The sequence below is a fragment of the Rhinolophus sinicus genome, chromosome 2 (genome assembly GCF_057876585.1).
Source record: "Rhinolophus sinicus isolate RSI-liver-muscle chromosome 2, RSI-T2T, whole genome shotgun sequence".
Lineage (NCBI taxonomy): Eukaryota > Metazoa > Chordata > Mammalia > Chiroptera > Rhinolophidae > Rhinolophus > Rhinolophus sinicus.
Window position 1 is genome coordinate 121,765,450 of NC_142502.1, and position 18,819 is coordinate 121,784,268.

At 40.1% G+C, this 18,819-nt stretch overlaps 1 protein-coding gene across 6 annotated transcripts in view; it reads right to left on the reverse strand.

Annotated features, from left to right (window-relative positions):
• Positions 1-15,509, reverse strand: part of IL18R1 (interleukin 18 receptor 1) — a 39,155-nt gene extending 23,646 nt beyond the window's left edge. The window contains exons 1-6 of one of the 6 annotated variants that reach the window (XM_074332463.2): positions 15,078-15,509; positions 14,784-14,902; positions 12,602-12,749; positions 8,866-8,952; positions 5,028-5,271; positions 102-267 (exon numbers count right to left, since the gene is read on the reverse strand). In XM_074332463.2, coding sequence (XP_074188564.2) covers positions 102-267; positions 5,028-5,271; positions 8,866-8,952; positions 12,602-12,662 — 558 coding nt within the window. In that variant the 5' untranslated portion in view covers positions 12,663-12,749; positions 14,784-14,902; positions 15,078-15,509. Of the gene's footprint in view, positions 1-101; positions 268-5,027; positions 5,272-5,877; positions 6,075-8,865; positions 8,953-12,601; positions 12,750-14,783 lie in introns of all 6 variants that reach the window. The other 5 variants (XM_074332462.2, XM_074332464.2, XM_088796000.1 and 2 more) reach the window with 5 other exon arrangements.
• Between the last annotated feature and the right edge of the window lie 3,310 nt (positions 15,510-18,819).

Here is an 18,819-nt window from a genome sequence, read left to right on the forward strand (position 1 = left end):
GCACACAGCTCGTATGTCACGAGAACAAAATGCCCTACAGCCACCAGACCCTCATTTTGGGATTCTGTGTTTTCTACTAAGTCTTAAGTTAAAAGCATTACCTTATACAATGTTGTTCTGTTGACCAGTTTTCCAGAGAAACGATTTTCACAGGTTATCTTCAGAGACTCTTTAACATTCACACAAATACTAAATATGTGTTCTTCAGTAAAACAGCTGTGTTTATTTCTTTTGATGACATTTAATTTCCATTCAGAAGTAGTATTTCTATAAAATAAAGGTTTACAGATATTTTATAATTAGTACAGAGACTTTGCAAATACCCTTTCAGTAACCAATCCAACAATTTTCTTTTTCTTCTCTTTGTATAAAGTGACTCATTCATTGATGCTCAAACCCCTTTTTGGTTCAGTGTAGCAAGAAATTTAGCAACTGTCATGGGATGGGGTAGAAGGCAGTGAAAGAGAAAAACCTGTGCAGTCACACACACACACACACACACACACACACACACACACACACACCCTACTGTAGACTATAAATTATGGATTTCAAGACAGAAATGTTTAAGATGTCAATGATTTTTGGAGATGGACAAATTCAAAGAAGATTCTTAACCCGGGATAGGAGAGTGGCAGTGATTTCAGGAACACACCTCTGAACTTGCTCTCTGGGTGTCTGTATTTCTCAGGGCATTTAATTCCAATTTTCTTCTTACTGTTGCGTAAACCAAAGTCTAGGATGGTTGCCCTCAGCCTACCATATCAGTACTCCAAATGCCTTCCTGAGCAAAAGTTAGTTTGAATAGATAGTATGGTTGTCACTCCTGATGATTAGAAATTAAAAATCAGCAAGACAAATAATGACAAGTGTTGGAGGGGGTGTGGAGAAAAAGGAACCCTCATACACTGTTGGTGAGAACACAGATTGGTGCATCTGCTATGGGAGGCAGTGTGGAGGTTCCTCAAAAAATTAAGAATAGAATTATCATGTGACCCAGCAATCCTTCTCCTGAGTATCTACCCAAAAATCTGAAAACATTTATCTGTAAAGGTATATGTGCTCCTATATTCATCGCAGCTTTATTTACGGTGGCCAAGATATGGAAACAACCAAAGTTTCCTTCGATAGATGATTGGATAAAGAAGATGTGGTACATATACACAATGGAATACTATTCTGCTGATGAAATACTGCCATTTGCAACAACATGGATGAATCTCAAGATTATTATGCTAAGCAAAATAAGTCAGATAGAAAGTCAAGAACCATGTGATTTCACTCATATGTGGTATATAAAACTGAAAGAAACAGAGGAACAAGACAAACAAATGAAGAAACAAAAACTCATAGACACAAACAATAGTTTAGCGGTTACCAGAGGGGAAAGGGGTAGTAGATGAGAGTAAAAGGGACCAAATATATGGTGATGGAAGAACTGACTTTGGGTGGTGAACACACAGTGATATATAGATGATGTATTACAGAATTGTACACCTGAAACCTATGTAATTTTACCAACAATTGTCACCCCAATAAACTAATTAAAAAAAAAGAACTTTGAAATCTAGAAGAGAAAAAACATTTAAGAGTGCTTTTAAAAAGAAACTTTCAAAAGTAAAATGTTGCAACCAGGATGTTGTATTCATATACCAAATACAACCAACATGTGTTGTTAAGTTGTCCTCTGTGCCTGACAAATTTGTACCTACCATTGGCTCTTCTAATTCCCCTTTAAATCTACAATAGGATGGAAGACTAGCATTCACTGAGTTCCAGGTACTGTGTATTGTGTGCAGTGGAGATGACTGTTTTCCTTACGTTAGGTGAAAGCTAAACTTCAGGCTAAGTTAAATAACTTGCCCAAGTCATATACCTGGCAAGTGATGGGACCAGGACGCACACCCACATTTGTTTGACCCTAAAGGCCAGGAGTACTTTGCACAAAACTGTGTTATCTCAATTGATGTGAATCTGTCCCTTCCCCTCAGTCTGAATTTATGCAAGATTGGCCAGAGCAGGTGTTGTCAAAGTACTGGGTCAGTGACTATGAAACGTCATCAAGCTACATGGCCCTTGGAAAGGATTCAGAATCCCATTGGTGGCATCCTCTTCTCCAGCATTTTTGTAATATTTCCCTGACTTCAGCCTCACTGTACTGGACAGAGATATATTTTCCAGTCTCTCTGTCAAATTGTTCACAAGGAATAAGGTGCACGCATAAGTGCACAATTAAGTTCACGAACTTGTTGCAACGCTGTTGCTAACCTTTTTTGATATCACAGGGATTATTTATTATGAATGTGTACCAGCTGGACAAACAGTTAACCAAGTTTACTATTTGGAAGTGCTGAAAAGGCTGCGTGAAAAAGTTAGATGACCTGAACTTTTCACCAACAATTCATGGCTCTTGCATCACGACAATGCACCAGCTCACACAGCACTGTCTGTGAGGGAGTTTTTAGCCAGTAAACAAATAACTGTATTGGAACACCCTTCCTACTCACCTGATCTGCCCCCCAGTGACTTCTTTCTTTACCCGAAAATAAAGGAAACATTGAAAGGAAGACATTTTGATGACATTCAGGACATCAAGTGTAATAGGATGACAGCTCTGATGGCCATTCCAGAAAAGGAGTTCCAAATTGCTTTGAAGGATGGACTAGGTGCTGGCATCGGTGCATAACGTCCCAAAGGAGTACTTCAAAGGTGACCCTAGTGATATGCAGCAATGAGGTATCTAGCACGTTTCCTAGGATGAGTTTGTGAACTTAATTGTCTGACCTTGTATTCTCATCTTATCAGGCCACATTGTTCTCTATTTCTGCAATCCTCAGTTTGTAACACTGAGCAGATACTGACTGGTGGGATACCTTCACGTCCAAGGCACTGCACCAGAATGCTGAAACAGGTACACACCGTGTGCCACGACGTGCTCAGAGGCTGCTGTGATGCTGAGGCCAACAGGCCCAAAGCTGTGACCATCAACACCCCCTTCAGGGCCAGCCCATCCAGGTTGTAAGACCACTCCTGGCCATACATAGAGGGATGTAAGAAACTCTAGTGCACACCTCTGAGGTCCCTTACTAAGCCAACCTTGCTGCTTGTCAACCTAGAACCTGATTGTAGGATTTCTGCAATGTGCTTTGCTCTCTACCTTCATTTCTTCACCTCTATAATCAAAATCTCTCTCCTGCATCCTCTCCCTTCTTAGGGGACTTCTCAGTTAAAATTTGATCTTACCAAGTGATTTTCACTATAGGATTAAAGTACTAGTCTCCAGAGGCATTTGGTTATTTGCAATAGACTCCTTAAAAATTAAAGGATGTAGTTCTAAGCAGACGATTCCAGGAGGAGGGTCTGGTCACTGACATGCCACATGAAACCACAAAGCCTCACTCACCTGAGGTGGTGCACACACGCACACACATGTACACACACACACACACACACACAGGCCCCCGTGGCAAACACAGGATCCTGTTCACAGGTTGCACTATACTTGAATAAGTCTATATCTTCAAGGCTCCCATGTAGGCTCCCATTTATTTTCAAAACCATTGTCAAGGGTGCACCTCCCACTATCACTTTGGTCTCACGTTATCCATCAACTTCCAACACCCTTCAGAGTTCATGACCACAGCCACTGTGAGCCACCTCATTTTCTGCGATCTCTCCCAACCTCTTTCTACCTCGTCCCTCCATGCCTCTCTGACATCCTACCTCTATCTGATGATCCCACTTTTCCTCCTAACCCAGGCTGTGTCCTCCCCCTTCCATACTGAAGATGGTTAGTGCCCTCTATCCCTATCTGTCTGCAAGTGACTTTGGTAGATGACCGGTTCTTCCCCTCAATCTACTCCTTCAGCCCTGTCCAGAATACTTTGTTCATTTAAAGCATGCCTTTATTCAATCAGGATTAGAGAGATGTTCTTTTTTCTCTACCCCATTTGTGAGTATTCCTTCTGCCTTACTGTGAAAATACTCAGTGGTGACCCATTTCTGGAATCATCTCTTTTAAGAGGTCACATAAAATTCATCGGTTAAAAAAAAGAGCTCTTGAATTTCTTTCTGACTCCTGGGAGTGCCTATGTATAAAAACAAACCAAAATGATCTAATTTTGTGCAAAACCACGGAAGTGATATTGAGGTTTCACTGTGATATCTCACTCTGCTTTCAACAGCACTGTTGATAATGGTCAGGACACATTCCAGAGGCGTTCATGAAAGAATTCTACTGCATTTGGCACTATTGCCACTCACCTCACCCTGAGCAATTTTCTGCATGTCAGTCTCAAGTCTCTATAAAAATACATGCATGCATACATACATACATACATAAGGACATCACAAATGTACCAGATGTTCTCACCAACAGTTCATCGTATAGATAATTCCTTTTCCACCTCACCAAATAAAGTATAAAGAGAAGTAAGCACTATAATAATTGTTGCTTATTCAGTTGGCTACATTCAGTTGGTTCTCTTTCCTAGAACTTATGATTCTGATTCTGAGCACCCTGGCAGGCTCGGGTTACATCATGAGAAGGCTGTGTCAAGTCCCTTCTGTGCTCCCTTCTCTTACGGTCCCAGGTGATAGGTTTCTGAGTGGTTGCCACACACACAAATCACTCACTGCTACTGCCATCTGCTTCTCAGAAAACCCCTGAAAACTGGACTACACCAGTTCCAAACCTACTCCCCAGCCTGAGGATGCCACCCAGACAACAGGAACTGCCAAATATTAGAATGAATTTTATTCAATCTTTACTTATCTTTAGCAAGAATTCCCTAAAAGGAAATCATATAAGATCATCTTCATTTCATTAAAATCACTAAGAACACAAACACAGGGGCAGTATTTAATTTAATTTTTCAATAGTGAAGTACCTATTTCATGTTGAAGGAAGAGTAAGGGAGAGAAAATGCATGGATTATCTGACCTTTCAGATTACTGTATATTTGATTTGCTAAACAGAGTCCAGGAATGCCATAAAATATACTAACACAAAGAGAAGGTATACTCACCCCATTTGGAAAAAGTAAGATCCACTGTCACCCAACTCAACTGGCCAAAAGTCCAAAACATAATCATGGAAAGTAATTCTGGAAGAACTGCTTGAGCTTAGCTCAACACGTCCTTGTGATCCAGTGTCTCTGAACCATTTTATGGTGGCTGTTTCATTCTTATCCTCAGGTAACAATGAGCAATGTTTCAGATAGAAATGTTCCCCTTCAAGTACAGAGATTGTGTCACGTAGCAAACAGGTTTCTTCAAAAGATAAGCAAAGTAAAAGGAAAAAAATCAAAAACAGAATAGCAAATGTCATTTTCTCACACTAAGGCACTTTCAGAACGTAAATGAAGACAACTCTTCTAACAGCCTCTCCCAAGCAGGAGGGTACCAGAACTTAACCTACCATAGCTAGAACAGTTAAAACTAGTGTAACCTTTTAAAAGAAAAGGTTACACATGACAACTTCCTCATAAGGAAAGCTGCGCAAGTCACACTGTTGCCACACCTTCCCATAAACATCCCAGCTGAGGAGGCTCCAAGGAAAAGAAAACAAGAAACCAAGAGAGCTCAGAGATTTCCACTTGCAGCATCACAAGTCTCACCTATTTTGCTCTCAACCAGTCTACTTAGTCGTCCATTCCCCAGGCAGGTGTGTGGATGGTTCAAGGGGCTCTTATGGAGCTCAGAGTGCATGTAAATTCATTACGTCTCTAGTTCAGCACTTGGGTTATCAAGAAGTGATTAATATATCAATTCTAAATCTGGGTGTCCGTCACTTCCCCCTTTGGAGCTAGCAGGAGCCCTCATGCTCTCCCTCCATCCTTCCCTTCTTCCTCCCTCCTTCATGCTTCCTTAACTAACCCAGAGACTCTGGATTTTGAAGTTTATCTGGTCCTTTCAGTTACACAGGGTCGTCATTATCCCTCTTTTGCACTTCTGATAGTTCCAAGTCGGCATAAATGATGGCACCTTTCCCATATCCTGTCTTTGGGTGGCTCCAAGGTCCCCTTTAACCTCATTCTGAGAATGAGAATCCTCCAGTTGGGTAGAGCATTTCTCTGAGGGTGTGGAGAAAATGCCTTTTCTATAGTTAGGGTGTATGTCTCAAAGCAACAGCCTGGTTATAGTTCATTCGTGTGTTTTTTTTAAGGACTTTATTGGGGAACAGTGTGTACTTCCAGGATTTTTTCCAAATCAAGTTGTTGTCCTTTCAATCGTAGTTGTGGAGGGTGCAGTTCAGCTCCAGGTCCAGTTGCCATTGTTAGTGGCAGGGGACACAGTCCACCATCTACGGGAGTCGAACCGGCAACCTTGTGGTTGAGAGGATGCACTCCAACAAATTGAGCCATCCGGGAGCTCAGTGGCAGCTCAGCTCAAGGTGCAATGCTCAATCTTAGTTGCAAGGGGCAGAGCCCACCATCCCTTGTGGGAGTCAAGGAGTCGAAGTGGCAACCTTGTGGTTGAGAGCCCACTGCCCCACGTGGGAATCAAACAGGCTACCTTCGGCGTTAGGCGCACAGAGCTCCAACCGCTTGAGTCACCGGGGCGGCCCTTTTAATTCATTCTTGCTAAACACATTGTAAAGACGAAGTGGCTCAAATGGTGGAAGCATTCTTTGAAAACATGAATGCCAAAGCTACCTCAAAGCACAAGAGTTAATGAAGCAACTTGTGTGTGGTCCTTGTTATAGAATTTCTACTTTACACACTGGTACTTCAGCACAGAAGGTGTGATGCATGTGAAAATGTGGGCGTTAGTTTTGATTGACACCCAAAAGAATAAAAGGCTATTAACAGCTTAATTTAGTTTCCTGTTTTAGAGATATGTATAAAAAAGTGTGCAAGTAATAGGATGTGTGCCCTTTGTGTCTGGATTCTTTGGTATATTATTATGTCTAGAATTGGCATCCACGTAGCATGGACTTGATCTTTTTTTTTTCGTAGTTATGCAGTCTCCAATTGTGTTGGCAGTTGACAATTTATCCCTCCAATTGGTGTTGAACATTTGGGTTATTTCCAGGTTTTGGCCAATCTTTAAAAAACTACTGTAAACACCCAAGCCTGTGTTGTGATATATGCATACATATATATGTATGCATTCCTCTTTGGGCTAGTTACCATTTGGAGAAACCTGGAATACATATTGTCTAGGGATGTATGGTTGTTAGTTGAAAGTTCGCATTCCCCCGGCAGCTAATGGCTTCCTATATAGACCACCATGTTTAACACTACAGCCTTTGTTGATTAAAAATGGTTTTTGATTGGAGAAATGAGTGGAGTTCAAGGCATATGGACCACCCCCACTCCAACCCCTACCCTCCAGAAGAGGCACTTCCATTCTTACAGAAATTGTCTTGAGTTTGGACAATAATGGGATGTCATCATGTAATTTCAACTGAGTTAAATGAATCCTCCATGTAGAATATTGTTACATCTGCCTAGAATGAACCTTTCTGGGAAGGTGCTCTTCAAATACCAAAGGACAGGGAGCTGGGATCTTAGCAACCTAACAGAGCAGACTACTATTGCTTGAAAGTATCAATAACTGAACTCCACTACCCCTTCAGCAGCCATTCTCAAAGTAGGGGATATGGGCTCATGTGTTTCCTTCTAGATCACAGATCAAGGCAAATCCATATTTGTGCCCCCACCTTCTCTTCTAAAGCCTAAGGAAAACCTTACTAATCCATCATGGAACTCTTCTCCAAATAATCCTGTTTTGGCCTCAAAATCTTTCCCAATAAAAATCGCCAAGCAGTCACTGTTAGTAAATTAAAATTGGTAATGGACACCTGATATAAAGCCTCTTGTCTTCCCTAGTCTAAGAAGTGTCTTTTATATGTAGTCTCTCTAACTCTAATATTTTCTTTAAGATCTCTAAGGTATTCCCACTCATTTTCTTCATTCTCTACACAATGAGATGGATCTTTGCCTTCATTTTGGGAAGGAGATAACGTGTGTAAAACTCTCTAAAAAATCAATAATAAAGATGGCTGTAACCTACTTGGCCTCAAACAACATGAAACAGATTTTCCTCTCAGACAAATGTAATTTATTTCAGGATACAAGTGTTTACATCCTGGTTTCTCTCCATAAACTCAGAGGCTACATCTTTTCTTTTCAGTAATTCCATGTAATTATTTATTTGTTCCCATTCCTATGAATTTTTGTTCTCAATGCCAGAAACACCAAAGATTCGGCAACTTTCTAAAGTAAAAGTAAAATCACTAATTTTAATAAATTCAGCATCTTCAGTAGCTACCTCCATATAAAAAAGCAAAATCTTGGGCCGGCCCAGTGGATCAGGAGGTTAGAGCTCCATGCTCCTAACTCCGAATGCTGCCATTTCAATTCTCACATGGGCCAGTGGACTCTCAACCACAAGGTTGCCAGTTCAATTCCTCAAGTCCAGCAAGGAATGGTGGGCAGCGCCCCCTGCAACTAAAATTGAACACGGCACCTTGAGCTGAGCTGCTGCTGAGCTCCCAGATGGCTCAGTTGGTTGGAGCGCACCCTCTCAACCACAAGGTTGCCGGTTCGACTCCCGCAAGGGATGGTGGGCTGTGCCCCATGCAACTAGAAACGGGAACTGGACCTGGAGATGAGCTGCACCCTCCACAACTAAGACTGAAAGGACAACTTCAAGCTGAACGGCACCCTCCACAACTAAGATTGAAAGGACAACAACTTGACTTGGAAAAAAGGCCTGGAAGTACACACTGTTCCCCAATAAAGTCCTGTTCCCCTTCCCCAATAAACTATTTAAAAAAAAAAAAAAAAAAAAGCAAAATCTTTATATTCCTTCTATACTCCCAACAATGTATGTTTGTGAGGAACTATTATTACTTACCTGAGGTGCTTACAAATATAAGAAACAAAAATGTCAAGGGTAGTTGTCCGCAATGCATGTTTAGGATTCTGCTTTCAAAAAGCTTTTCTGGAAAACAGAATATGGCAGGTTCAGCTACAACTTTCAAACGAAAGTTTACCTGTCTTATAAAGGAGGTTTTAAAACATCTCTGGCACACAGACTTTTGAAAAATGGGCCCAGGATATTTTCATATCCTTTAATTAGTCACCAGTTCTTCTCAGATCTTTCAGTCACATAAAACAATAAACATTTTCAGGCAATGAATTTTGGAATCCAGAAGAAATGCCTAAAATGCAATTTTCTTTACAAGAGAGCCTTAGGTATTTTAGGCCTGGTCTACTGAATGTTACCTACAAGGTCAAAGTTGAGGACAACATTTCTAGAAAATATACTATTCTATGCATAGACAGTCTGATATACTGAGATATATACGGCAGTTCTGCCCTGTAGGAGTGTGTGTGTGTGTGTGTGTGTGTGTGTGTGTGTGTATTCCAGCTGCTTTGTTCTCTCACCACACCAACATGTTCATCACAATTTGTAATTAGATCTTTATTTTGGGGTTGAATTTTAAAATATCCATCTTCCTTCTTCAGAACCTGTGTTTCATAAGTTAGGAATTAAGTCTTGCCCATCACCGTATCACTGAAGTCCAGCACCACGCTTGGCATATAGTAAGTGCTCGTGAAAACTTGTCAATGAATCATAGGTGCGTGGATGTGTGCGTATGCTTCTGCCCTCACATGTCCACCTGTGTTCTTAGGGAAATGGAGAGACAAAGTGGATCGCATGACTCCAGACAGACTCCTTCTCTATACTAACTTCAATCTTACTCCAACCCAACTTCTGTCCTACTAATTACAAACTTGGGGGTCAGAAAATGGGGCACAGTGTATTGGGGATCATAAACTGAGTCTGAATACTTCGTAAACAATCCCACATTCCTTGTATACCACATACCTAGCTTTACTGGAAGGAGGAAACACATTATTATGGAAAGAGCTTGGCTTCTGGGGCACACACATCTGGGTTGGCATTCCAGCTTAGCCTCGACAAGCTGTGCAACCTTGGGAAATTTACTTAAAAGTCTCAGAGCTTCCTTGCTCTTTACCAAAATGGAGATGGTAAGAAGGCTTCTCTCCCAAATTACGGGATGGTTAAACAAGCTAATATTTATGCAGACTGCCTGGGTGAATGTTTATGCAGACTGCCTAATGTTTATGAAGACTGCCTGGGTAGCCTCTCGGTCTCAAACAATTCTGTCATCAATTACCACTCACCTCCCATACTAACAACAAAAAAAGATTTTGAATGCCCAAATCCTGGACGAAGTTTAATGGCAAAGCTGCCAAACCATTCACATTGATCCTATTAACACCATCACCAAGCATTTGATGTAATTTCCAAGATAATAATCAATAATGTAAAGACAAAAGGGATAAGTATGTATGGAAAGTACCAACTGATATAACCAAATAGAATATTTCTAATGGTTTGAAACCAACCTCCAGTCTGCACGCACACCCACACTTTATTATAACTATCTATTCTCTCATCTGGGGTAGAATGAAAAGTGTTATTTCCTCTGGTTAAGGTTGACACAGCCTTGCAAAGAGCACTGCTGTTTGGGTTTTTTTTGTTTTTTTTTTTTTTCAATTTTCGTGGTCTAGTTAAGAGACGAAGTTATTATGAGATAATGCAGCATTTTGATGAGTCAGCTCTGAGTTTCAATATGAAACATGTTAAGATTCCAGTATACAAATTAGCTGATATTTGCACCACTCTATGTATGTGTATACATAACATATTTAATGTACTTAATGTGAATTTAAAACATTGATATTAAATAATGGAACTCACTTCCAAAAGAAAAGGTATTATGAGAAATGCCGTTGATACCCTAATAATAAAAAAATACATAGGAGGATACAAATATTAAATTTCCTACATGGAGAAATTTGGGGGACTTTTTTCAGTGTTATGTTTGATGTCAATATCATTTTTTTGCCTTGACATAATTTTAAAATTTCTTTCTGCTTCCCTTTCTTTCTTTTATAAAACTTCCCTGATTTCTAAAGTAATCCATACCCATTATAGTACCTTTATAAAATGAAGATTAAAAAGAAGAAAATGAACTCAACATGCATAACACTCTAGCATGTTTTCTGTACTTTTTCTATGCATTTTCAAATAATTATGATGATGTTTAAATGATGTCATATCCTGCATTCTCCACTTAATAAATGAGCTTTTTCTTGTGTCACAAAAATCTATTTGTCAATATCATTTTGATTGCCACAATATTCCTTCATATGCATACATTATAATTTACAAGATGTATTTTATTATAAAATAACCCCATGACTATCTTCTTGTGTAAGGCAGTATGGATCAGTTTTTGGAGCATGGTGTCTGGTGCCAGACTGGCTGGATTGAAATTGTCACTCTCTTCTTTACCAGCTGAGTAATGCTGGGCAAGTCACTTACCCTTTGTGTTCAATTTCTTTTTCTATGAAAGCGAATAACAATACTACCTCCCAGAGCTGGTGTGAAGGTTACAGGAATTACTATTGCAAAGTATCTGGTGAATAATAGATATCACTTAAAGGTTATATGTTATTATTTATCTACATCACTTATTTTCCTGGTGCTGTTACATGGCAGTATAATCTATGACTCAAAGAATACATTTTAAACATGATAAATGCAAACTGCCAAACAGCATTCCAGAAATGTTGTAATAATCATACTCCCTCAACAGTGCAAGATAATATCCACCTATCACACCCACATAAGCACTGAGCAGTCTCATTTTTTAAATCTAATTAGGCATTTAAATTAGTACAATGATGTCTCATGGTTTTTTTAATCTGCATTTCTGTTGGTATAAAGAAGGCAAAGTATTAATCATGTACTTTTTTAGCTATTTTCTTTCCATGTTTATGAACAATTCTTTTATGCCTTTTGCCCAGTTTTTAGATGTTTAGTGTTTTTTCCAACTTATTTAGTTTACCTTTTAATTCCTCTTTTGATGTTTTAACATATGGACAATTTTATATTATTGCACTAAAACCTACCATTGTTTTGCCTTGTGATTTTTCCATTATTTAAACATTTAGAACATTCCTTTGTCTATAGCTTAGTTTTTTATTTTTACATTTAATTTTTTTACGTTTAATTTTTCCCCACTCATTAACGTAACTTTCTTGTTTGATATGAAGATAGGGTCAAACTTATTTTTCCCAAATAACTGCTAATTACTTTTCTATGATTAAATAGTCCTGTCTTTCCTTTACAGTTTGTTGATATCATAATTATAGTTCTTCTCTGAGCACTCTATAAAAAAAAAATCTAACAAAATCTAACACAGCATAAATACTCACCAACATCTGTGCATGCACACACACATACACACACACACACACACTCACTCACTCACTCACACACCTTACTTTACTCTCCCACCTTGCGTGGCTTTCTATTTATAGCACTTATCACTAACTGACACACTGTCATTTTAGCTTTGTTTGCTTGTTTATTTGCTGAATTAATGAATGCATTAATTTCATAAAATATATACACTTGGGAGTCTTATGTGAGCATCCGATCCATTGAATGTATCTGCATAATCTTCTACCTGTGAAATGCTTCTTAAATCATGACATCTTGAAAAGTATGTTTTAACAACTGATGTGAAGTCTAGGGCACGCATTCTCACCTGAGCTGGGGAAAAAATGCGACCTGGATCCACTCAGACATCTGGAGTACAGCCTGGACATCCTGACTTGTAAAAACACTCCAGGTGATTCTATAATAATACACGGTCAAGGCAGGCAGACACTGATACTGAGGACTTACTTGTATTTCTAAAAGTAAATTTAATATACCTTAATATGTATTTAATAATACTTTATATATATATTAAATGTGTGCATATGGGTATGTATATATGGGTATGTGTATGCATGTAAGTATATATGTATGTACATACACACATACAAACACACACAAAGAACACTCATAAACTGCCCCCAAATCACCCAATGGCATAAAGTTTTCTCTAAATGCGAAAGGGACTCTTCTAAATAGTGTATGCCCAGGGTGAAGGTCAGCTACAAGCTGACCACACTCTTGTACCCCCAAGGTGGTGCAGTCCAATGCCCCTCCAGTGTCCCAACAGTCATCTCCTGGTTCTTCCCCACTGCCCTCTGCATAAACCCTGATTCTGAGCAACATTACCATTCTCTAGAAAGAATAATGCACAGAAACCCATAGTTGCTAAGCTACTTCGAAGTTCTGTTTGATAGAGCACCTGAGCCCAGACCAGGCAAAATGGTCAAGTCCAGATTGTAGAGAGTTTCAGTGACTCACAAAAATGGATGTAGGTTGCCTCGATGTAAATCATTCTTATGAAGGAAATACAATTGAGCATCTCCTAAGATAAACTGTCTTGATAAAAATCATAACATACATAAGTATTTCACTCAGCCTTTCAGATGTTAAAACAACCAAAGGCAAAGAGGAAAAATGACCTTGGACACACACACATGTGCACATACATACATGTGCATGACACGCATACACTTCCACTCTAAGGAGCAAAGAACTTATGTTGAATTACGTTTCTCATCTGCAAGACCAGGAGAGCCATTTCCATCTCATAGTGCTGGCCACACAACTGTCTGTTGTTATCCGTATGCGTCTCTCCTAGCTGCCGGGTTCCTTGCAGCCCCTGCAGCTTGGCTCAATGGTTGCCATCTCAAAGAAGCTCCCAGCTGCCACTGCTCCCAACAGCCTTTGTCCAAGCCTACACCACGAGCGTTCCCATTACTCCACTCTCTGGTGACTTCCCTGAGGTAGGGACCCTGTCTTTCTACTACGTTCCCAGACCAGCTGTCCAGAGCCTTTGTATGTGGTTTTGTGCTGGGGGAGGGTGTCACACTGTGGCAGAACGTGCACAAACCCAGTTTTCCCAAAAATTTGTACCCTCCCAGTCCATCCAAAGCCCTGGGTTGAGAAGTGTGCTCCAGATTCCAGCACTGCATAGCACCAAATAGGTATTTGCCCAGGTCCCAAGAATGAGCAAGGGAAGAGGGTAAAGTGAACACAATCATCCGGTGTCTATCTGCCTGAGACGGCCCCGTCATGAACTTGTCTCATCACTGCTCTGTACACTGCCAGGGCTCTAATCACTGGAGGCACCATGGATTAAAGATAAAGGTTTTAGAATCGGGAAAATTTAGGTGTGAATCTGGGATCTATGACTTAGTAGCTGGATGCTCTTGGATAAATTACAGAACCTCTCTGTGCCTTGATTCACCTCTTTTTATTCAGCCTGTAGGAAGATCAAATGAAAACAATGCATCCAAATGTTTTGTACACAGTGTTAGACACAAAGTTAGTACTTAATAAATGAAAATTATCACTTATTTTAGCTGTTCCCGCTTTTCCAGAAAAGAAAGGGGGAATGTTTTAACATCTAAAACAATACTATCAGGGGAAGTTGATGATGCTGTCTCACCATTATTCATGGGTGTGTGTATGTCTGTATACACATAAATAAGTGATATTTAAAATTATATATACACGGATATATAAACATATATACACGTATAGATGGATGGATGGATGGATGGGTGGGTGGCTAGGTGGGTGGGTGGGTGGATGGATGGATGGATGGATGGATGGATGGATGGATGGATGGATAGATAGATAGATAGATAGATAGATAGATAGATAGATAGATAGATAGATAGATAGATAGATAGATAGATAGATATAGATATATACATAGAGAGAGTTCCTGCCAGGTAAGTGTGAGCTGCCCCCTGCCCCAGGGCAGATGGCAGAGAGCAGTGGGGAGGGGGGTACAGATGGCAGCACCCCCGCGCTGTCCTTACCTTCAGACTGGTGTCGTGGAGGCTGGGGCGGGGCCGGCTGTCCCTCCTTCACACTGGTGGCGATGGGGGAGACAGTTCAGAAAGCAGGTGGCAAACAGCAACAGGCTGCTTCCCTAGCACTGTGACAAAAAGAAACGAAAGAGAGGAGCGGCAAGTGTGATTAAAGAGATAAGGCAACTAGAGAAGACTGAACAAAGAAAAAGAACAGAAAGTCATAAGAAAGGAAAGGCGTCTGTTAGCAGCAGGCTGGAAGCTCGGCTGGCGAAAGAGCGGGTGGGCAGTTGCGCCGGGTACCGCGTAGCGTCCTCGACATAGGGAGCTCCTGGTCGGGGGACGCTCCGATCCAGAGTGCTCCTCGTCTAGGGTTTGCTCCTGGTCCTGAAGACCCCCCACTGTGAAGGTGCTCCGGGGCGGGGATACCCCGGGGCTGGGGCGCTCCCGGGCTGGAGCTATCGAGTCGGGATAGAGCTGCTCCTCTACCCAGGCGCCGGCCCACGAGTTCGGAGAGCGACTGGATCGCGGTGGCGACGGCGCAGCTGAAAAATCCGACGCTTTGACCTGGCCCCGGGACGCGCCGCGGTTCCCGGGACTTCGGGGCGGTGGGTGGTGGCCTTGTGAGCTGTAGGGCCGGGAGGAGGCGCGCTGGTGCTGCTCGGACGCACCCTTCAGGCCGCCGAGCGCTGTGCACCAGAGTAAGATGAGGAGTCGGTCACCTGCGCGGGGCAGAGCGGCTACATCTGCATTTAAGGGAAGAGGCTGGGGGAGGGGTGGGGACAGGAAAGAAGCTCAGGAAGTGTCCCAGAGACACAGAACCGTCCCTGCGGTGAAGTGAGGTGAGGGGGAGGTCACTGTCAGGAGCACTGAGGTCTCAGGTCTGTCCTGAGGCCTCTGATTAACCTCAGGGATGGGGGTTTCTCCATTGTTGGGGTTTCACCCTTGAGAGGGGCGTCGAGCTGTGGAATGGGGACTTTAAACTGTTTAGAAGAAAGGAGGCCAAAGGAGAACGTGTGTTCCTAAATTTCTACAGTGTGGTAGAACTCAGGATACATTTTTAGACTGGTCTGTAATTGGATCTTTCAAACAAAAATGAAGAATGAAATCGTGGCTGACCAGGAAAGGGGATTTAATGAGACAGTGATTTCCATTCTTTGTATCCAATCAAAATAACTAATCATATGATAAATATAATACATGCAATACTAATATAGTATAATATACAATAACTATAATAATAAAAGAAAAAATCACATAATTATTTCAGTAAATGAAATTTTAAAAGCATCTGACAAAAGTCAACACCCTTTCTTGATTAATAACGCTTGGAAAATTGAGACTACAAAGGAACTTTCTTCATCTGATAGAACATCTATAAGAAACCTACAGGTAACTCCATAATTAATAGTGAAACACTTTGTTGTTTGGGGAACAAGCTGGGGAACGAGATAAGGGTATCAGCTCTCGCCTAGGACAATCATTTTGTATTAAGTAAATAAATAAAAATAGAAGGCATAAAGATTGGAAAAGAAGAAATAAAACTACTGGTTTTGACAGAGGATATAATTTTATGTAGGTCACCTTTTGAAATATATATATATATATAAAGTACTGGAAATAAGTGAGTTTAACAAGACCATGGAATACAAGGTCAATAAACAAAACTCAGCTGTAATTCTATACATTCTTAATGGAAATTTTGAAAATGAAATTTGTTAGAAATACCATTTACAATAGCATAAAACAAATACCAAAGTATGAATCCTTTGGAAGATGTATAAGCTATCTACTATGAAATCTACAAAATACTGCTGAGAGAAAGGAAACACCTAAGTAACTGGGAAAATACACCACCTTTAAGGGTTGGAAGACTCACTGTTAAGATATCTAATCTCCACAAACTGTGGAGTTTATATAGAGTCCATACACCTTTAAAAGCTATAGGTTATAGAGTCCAAATATTTCATGCAATCCCAATTTAAATCTGAGGAGGGATTTTCAAAGAAATTAAGAAGCTGTTTCTAAAATTTATGTGAAACTGCAAACAATCTAGACTAGAACAATCTTGAAAAGAAAGTTAGAGGACTTACACTAATTTGAAGTTTTACAGTAAGGCAGTAGTAATCTTCACAGTGTAATATTTGCATGAACATATAAATGGAAAATAATAGAGTAGAATAATAGATCCACACATACATAGTGTGTTGATTTTTGACCAAGGCACTATGTCAATTCATTGGGGAAAGAAAAGTCTTTCACAAATGTTGCTGGAAAAATTGGGTATCTCTATGGAAGAAAAAATGAACCTTGACCCTTACCTAATTCTATATACAAGTACTAATTCACAATGGATCATAGAGCTAAACATAAAATCTGAAACTGTAACTAGTTCATAAAAAATACATAGGAGACTATCTCCATGAGCTTGGGGTAGGCAAAACAAAACTTGGCTGGGACACAGAAAACACTAACCATGTAAGAAAAATCGTTAAATTGCATGCCATCAAAATTAAATATGTCTGCTATTCAATGAAACCATTCATTAATATTAAAAACATGAGTAGGAAAGCCTAGAAAAATTCTCACTTTATGTCTATTTGAAAAGGAACTTGTATCCAGAATATAACATAATTTATATACATCAATAATACAAAGAGAAACAACAAAATTTTAAAATGTGCAAAAGATTTTACCTTCATTGCAGGATATATGAATGACTAATAAAAGTGTTAAAAAGGCTCAACATCATTAATCAACAGAGAACTGCAAATTAAACCAGAATAGGATTCGTTTAACACCCTCTAAAATAACTAAAGTAAAAAGAAACCAGAGAATATCAACCATCGGTGAGGAGGTGGAGCAACAGAAATCCCATAGGTCACTACAGGGAATACAAAATGGTACAATTAGTTTGCAAAACAATTTGTCATTTTCTTAAAAAATTAAATATATACCTATGATTAGTCCTAGGAATTGAACCCAAAAAATAAAATAAACACATATGTCCACAAGAATGTTCACAGTAGCCGTATTCATAATAGCTATAAATGGGAAAAACCCGTATATCCATCAACAGGGAAATAGTTATACAAACTGCTGTGCAGCCATATGATGGAAAATGACTCAGTAATACAAAGGAACGAAGTACTCACACAGGCAAAACATCGATGAATCTCAAAAATGTTGCATTGTGTCACAATGCCACCTGACTTTATTCATATGAATTTCCAAATCTGACAAAATGAATCCATGGAGATAAGAATCAGAAAAATTTTTGCCTCTGAGAAAGGAAGGAACTTTCTATGGTGATGAAAATATTTTTATCTTATTTGGGGTGATAACTACACAGATATGTGTAATTGTCAAAACTCATATAACATAGGGCCTGCATTTCATTGTATGCAACTTGACTCAATGAAAAATAATTCTTTGTGTTTTTATAATTCACCGGAATTTTCACCGTAATCATGTGGTAGACACTCAACAAGTATAATTCACCGGAATTTTCACCGTAATCATGTGGTAGACACTCAACAAGGTATTCACACTACCTTGTGCAATAGGTGAAGCATCTATTACTCTCACTGTACAGATGAAGAAACAGAGAAGTTGGCACTGCTGGTATGAGAAGCCAGGTCATCTGGCAGTTCCTCTCTATGACTGTGCAGCTTGGAATCACAAGCTATTGGAGCCGAGGAAGCCTCAAAGCTCTTCTTCTCCATCCTCCAATTTTTCCGTTACTGAAACTGAGGCCCAGAGAGCCCAGGTGATGTGGGAAATGGCATGCAAATTTAGAGAAAGGGATGATGGAGAAAAGAGCTCAACCATGTCAGCATTTCCCCTCCGGTTAGCCCTGTCTGGGTTCTCTGAAGTGTTTCCTTCTTCCTTCCACCTGCCCACAGCAGCCTCTAAACTCCATAAGGTAAGAAGATGTGTGTCTTACTCACCTGTGTACTTTCCTTTGCAGCCCTTCCTCTCCCTGCCCCTCCCAGAGAGATAGTGCATGTTTAAAAAATGCAAATGTTCATTAAATATTTGCAAA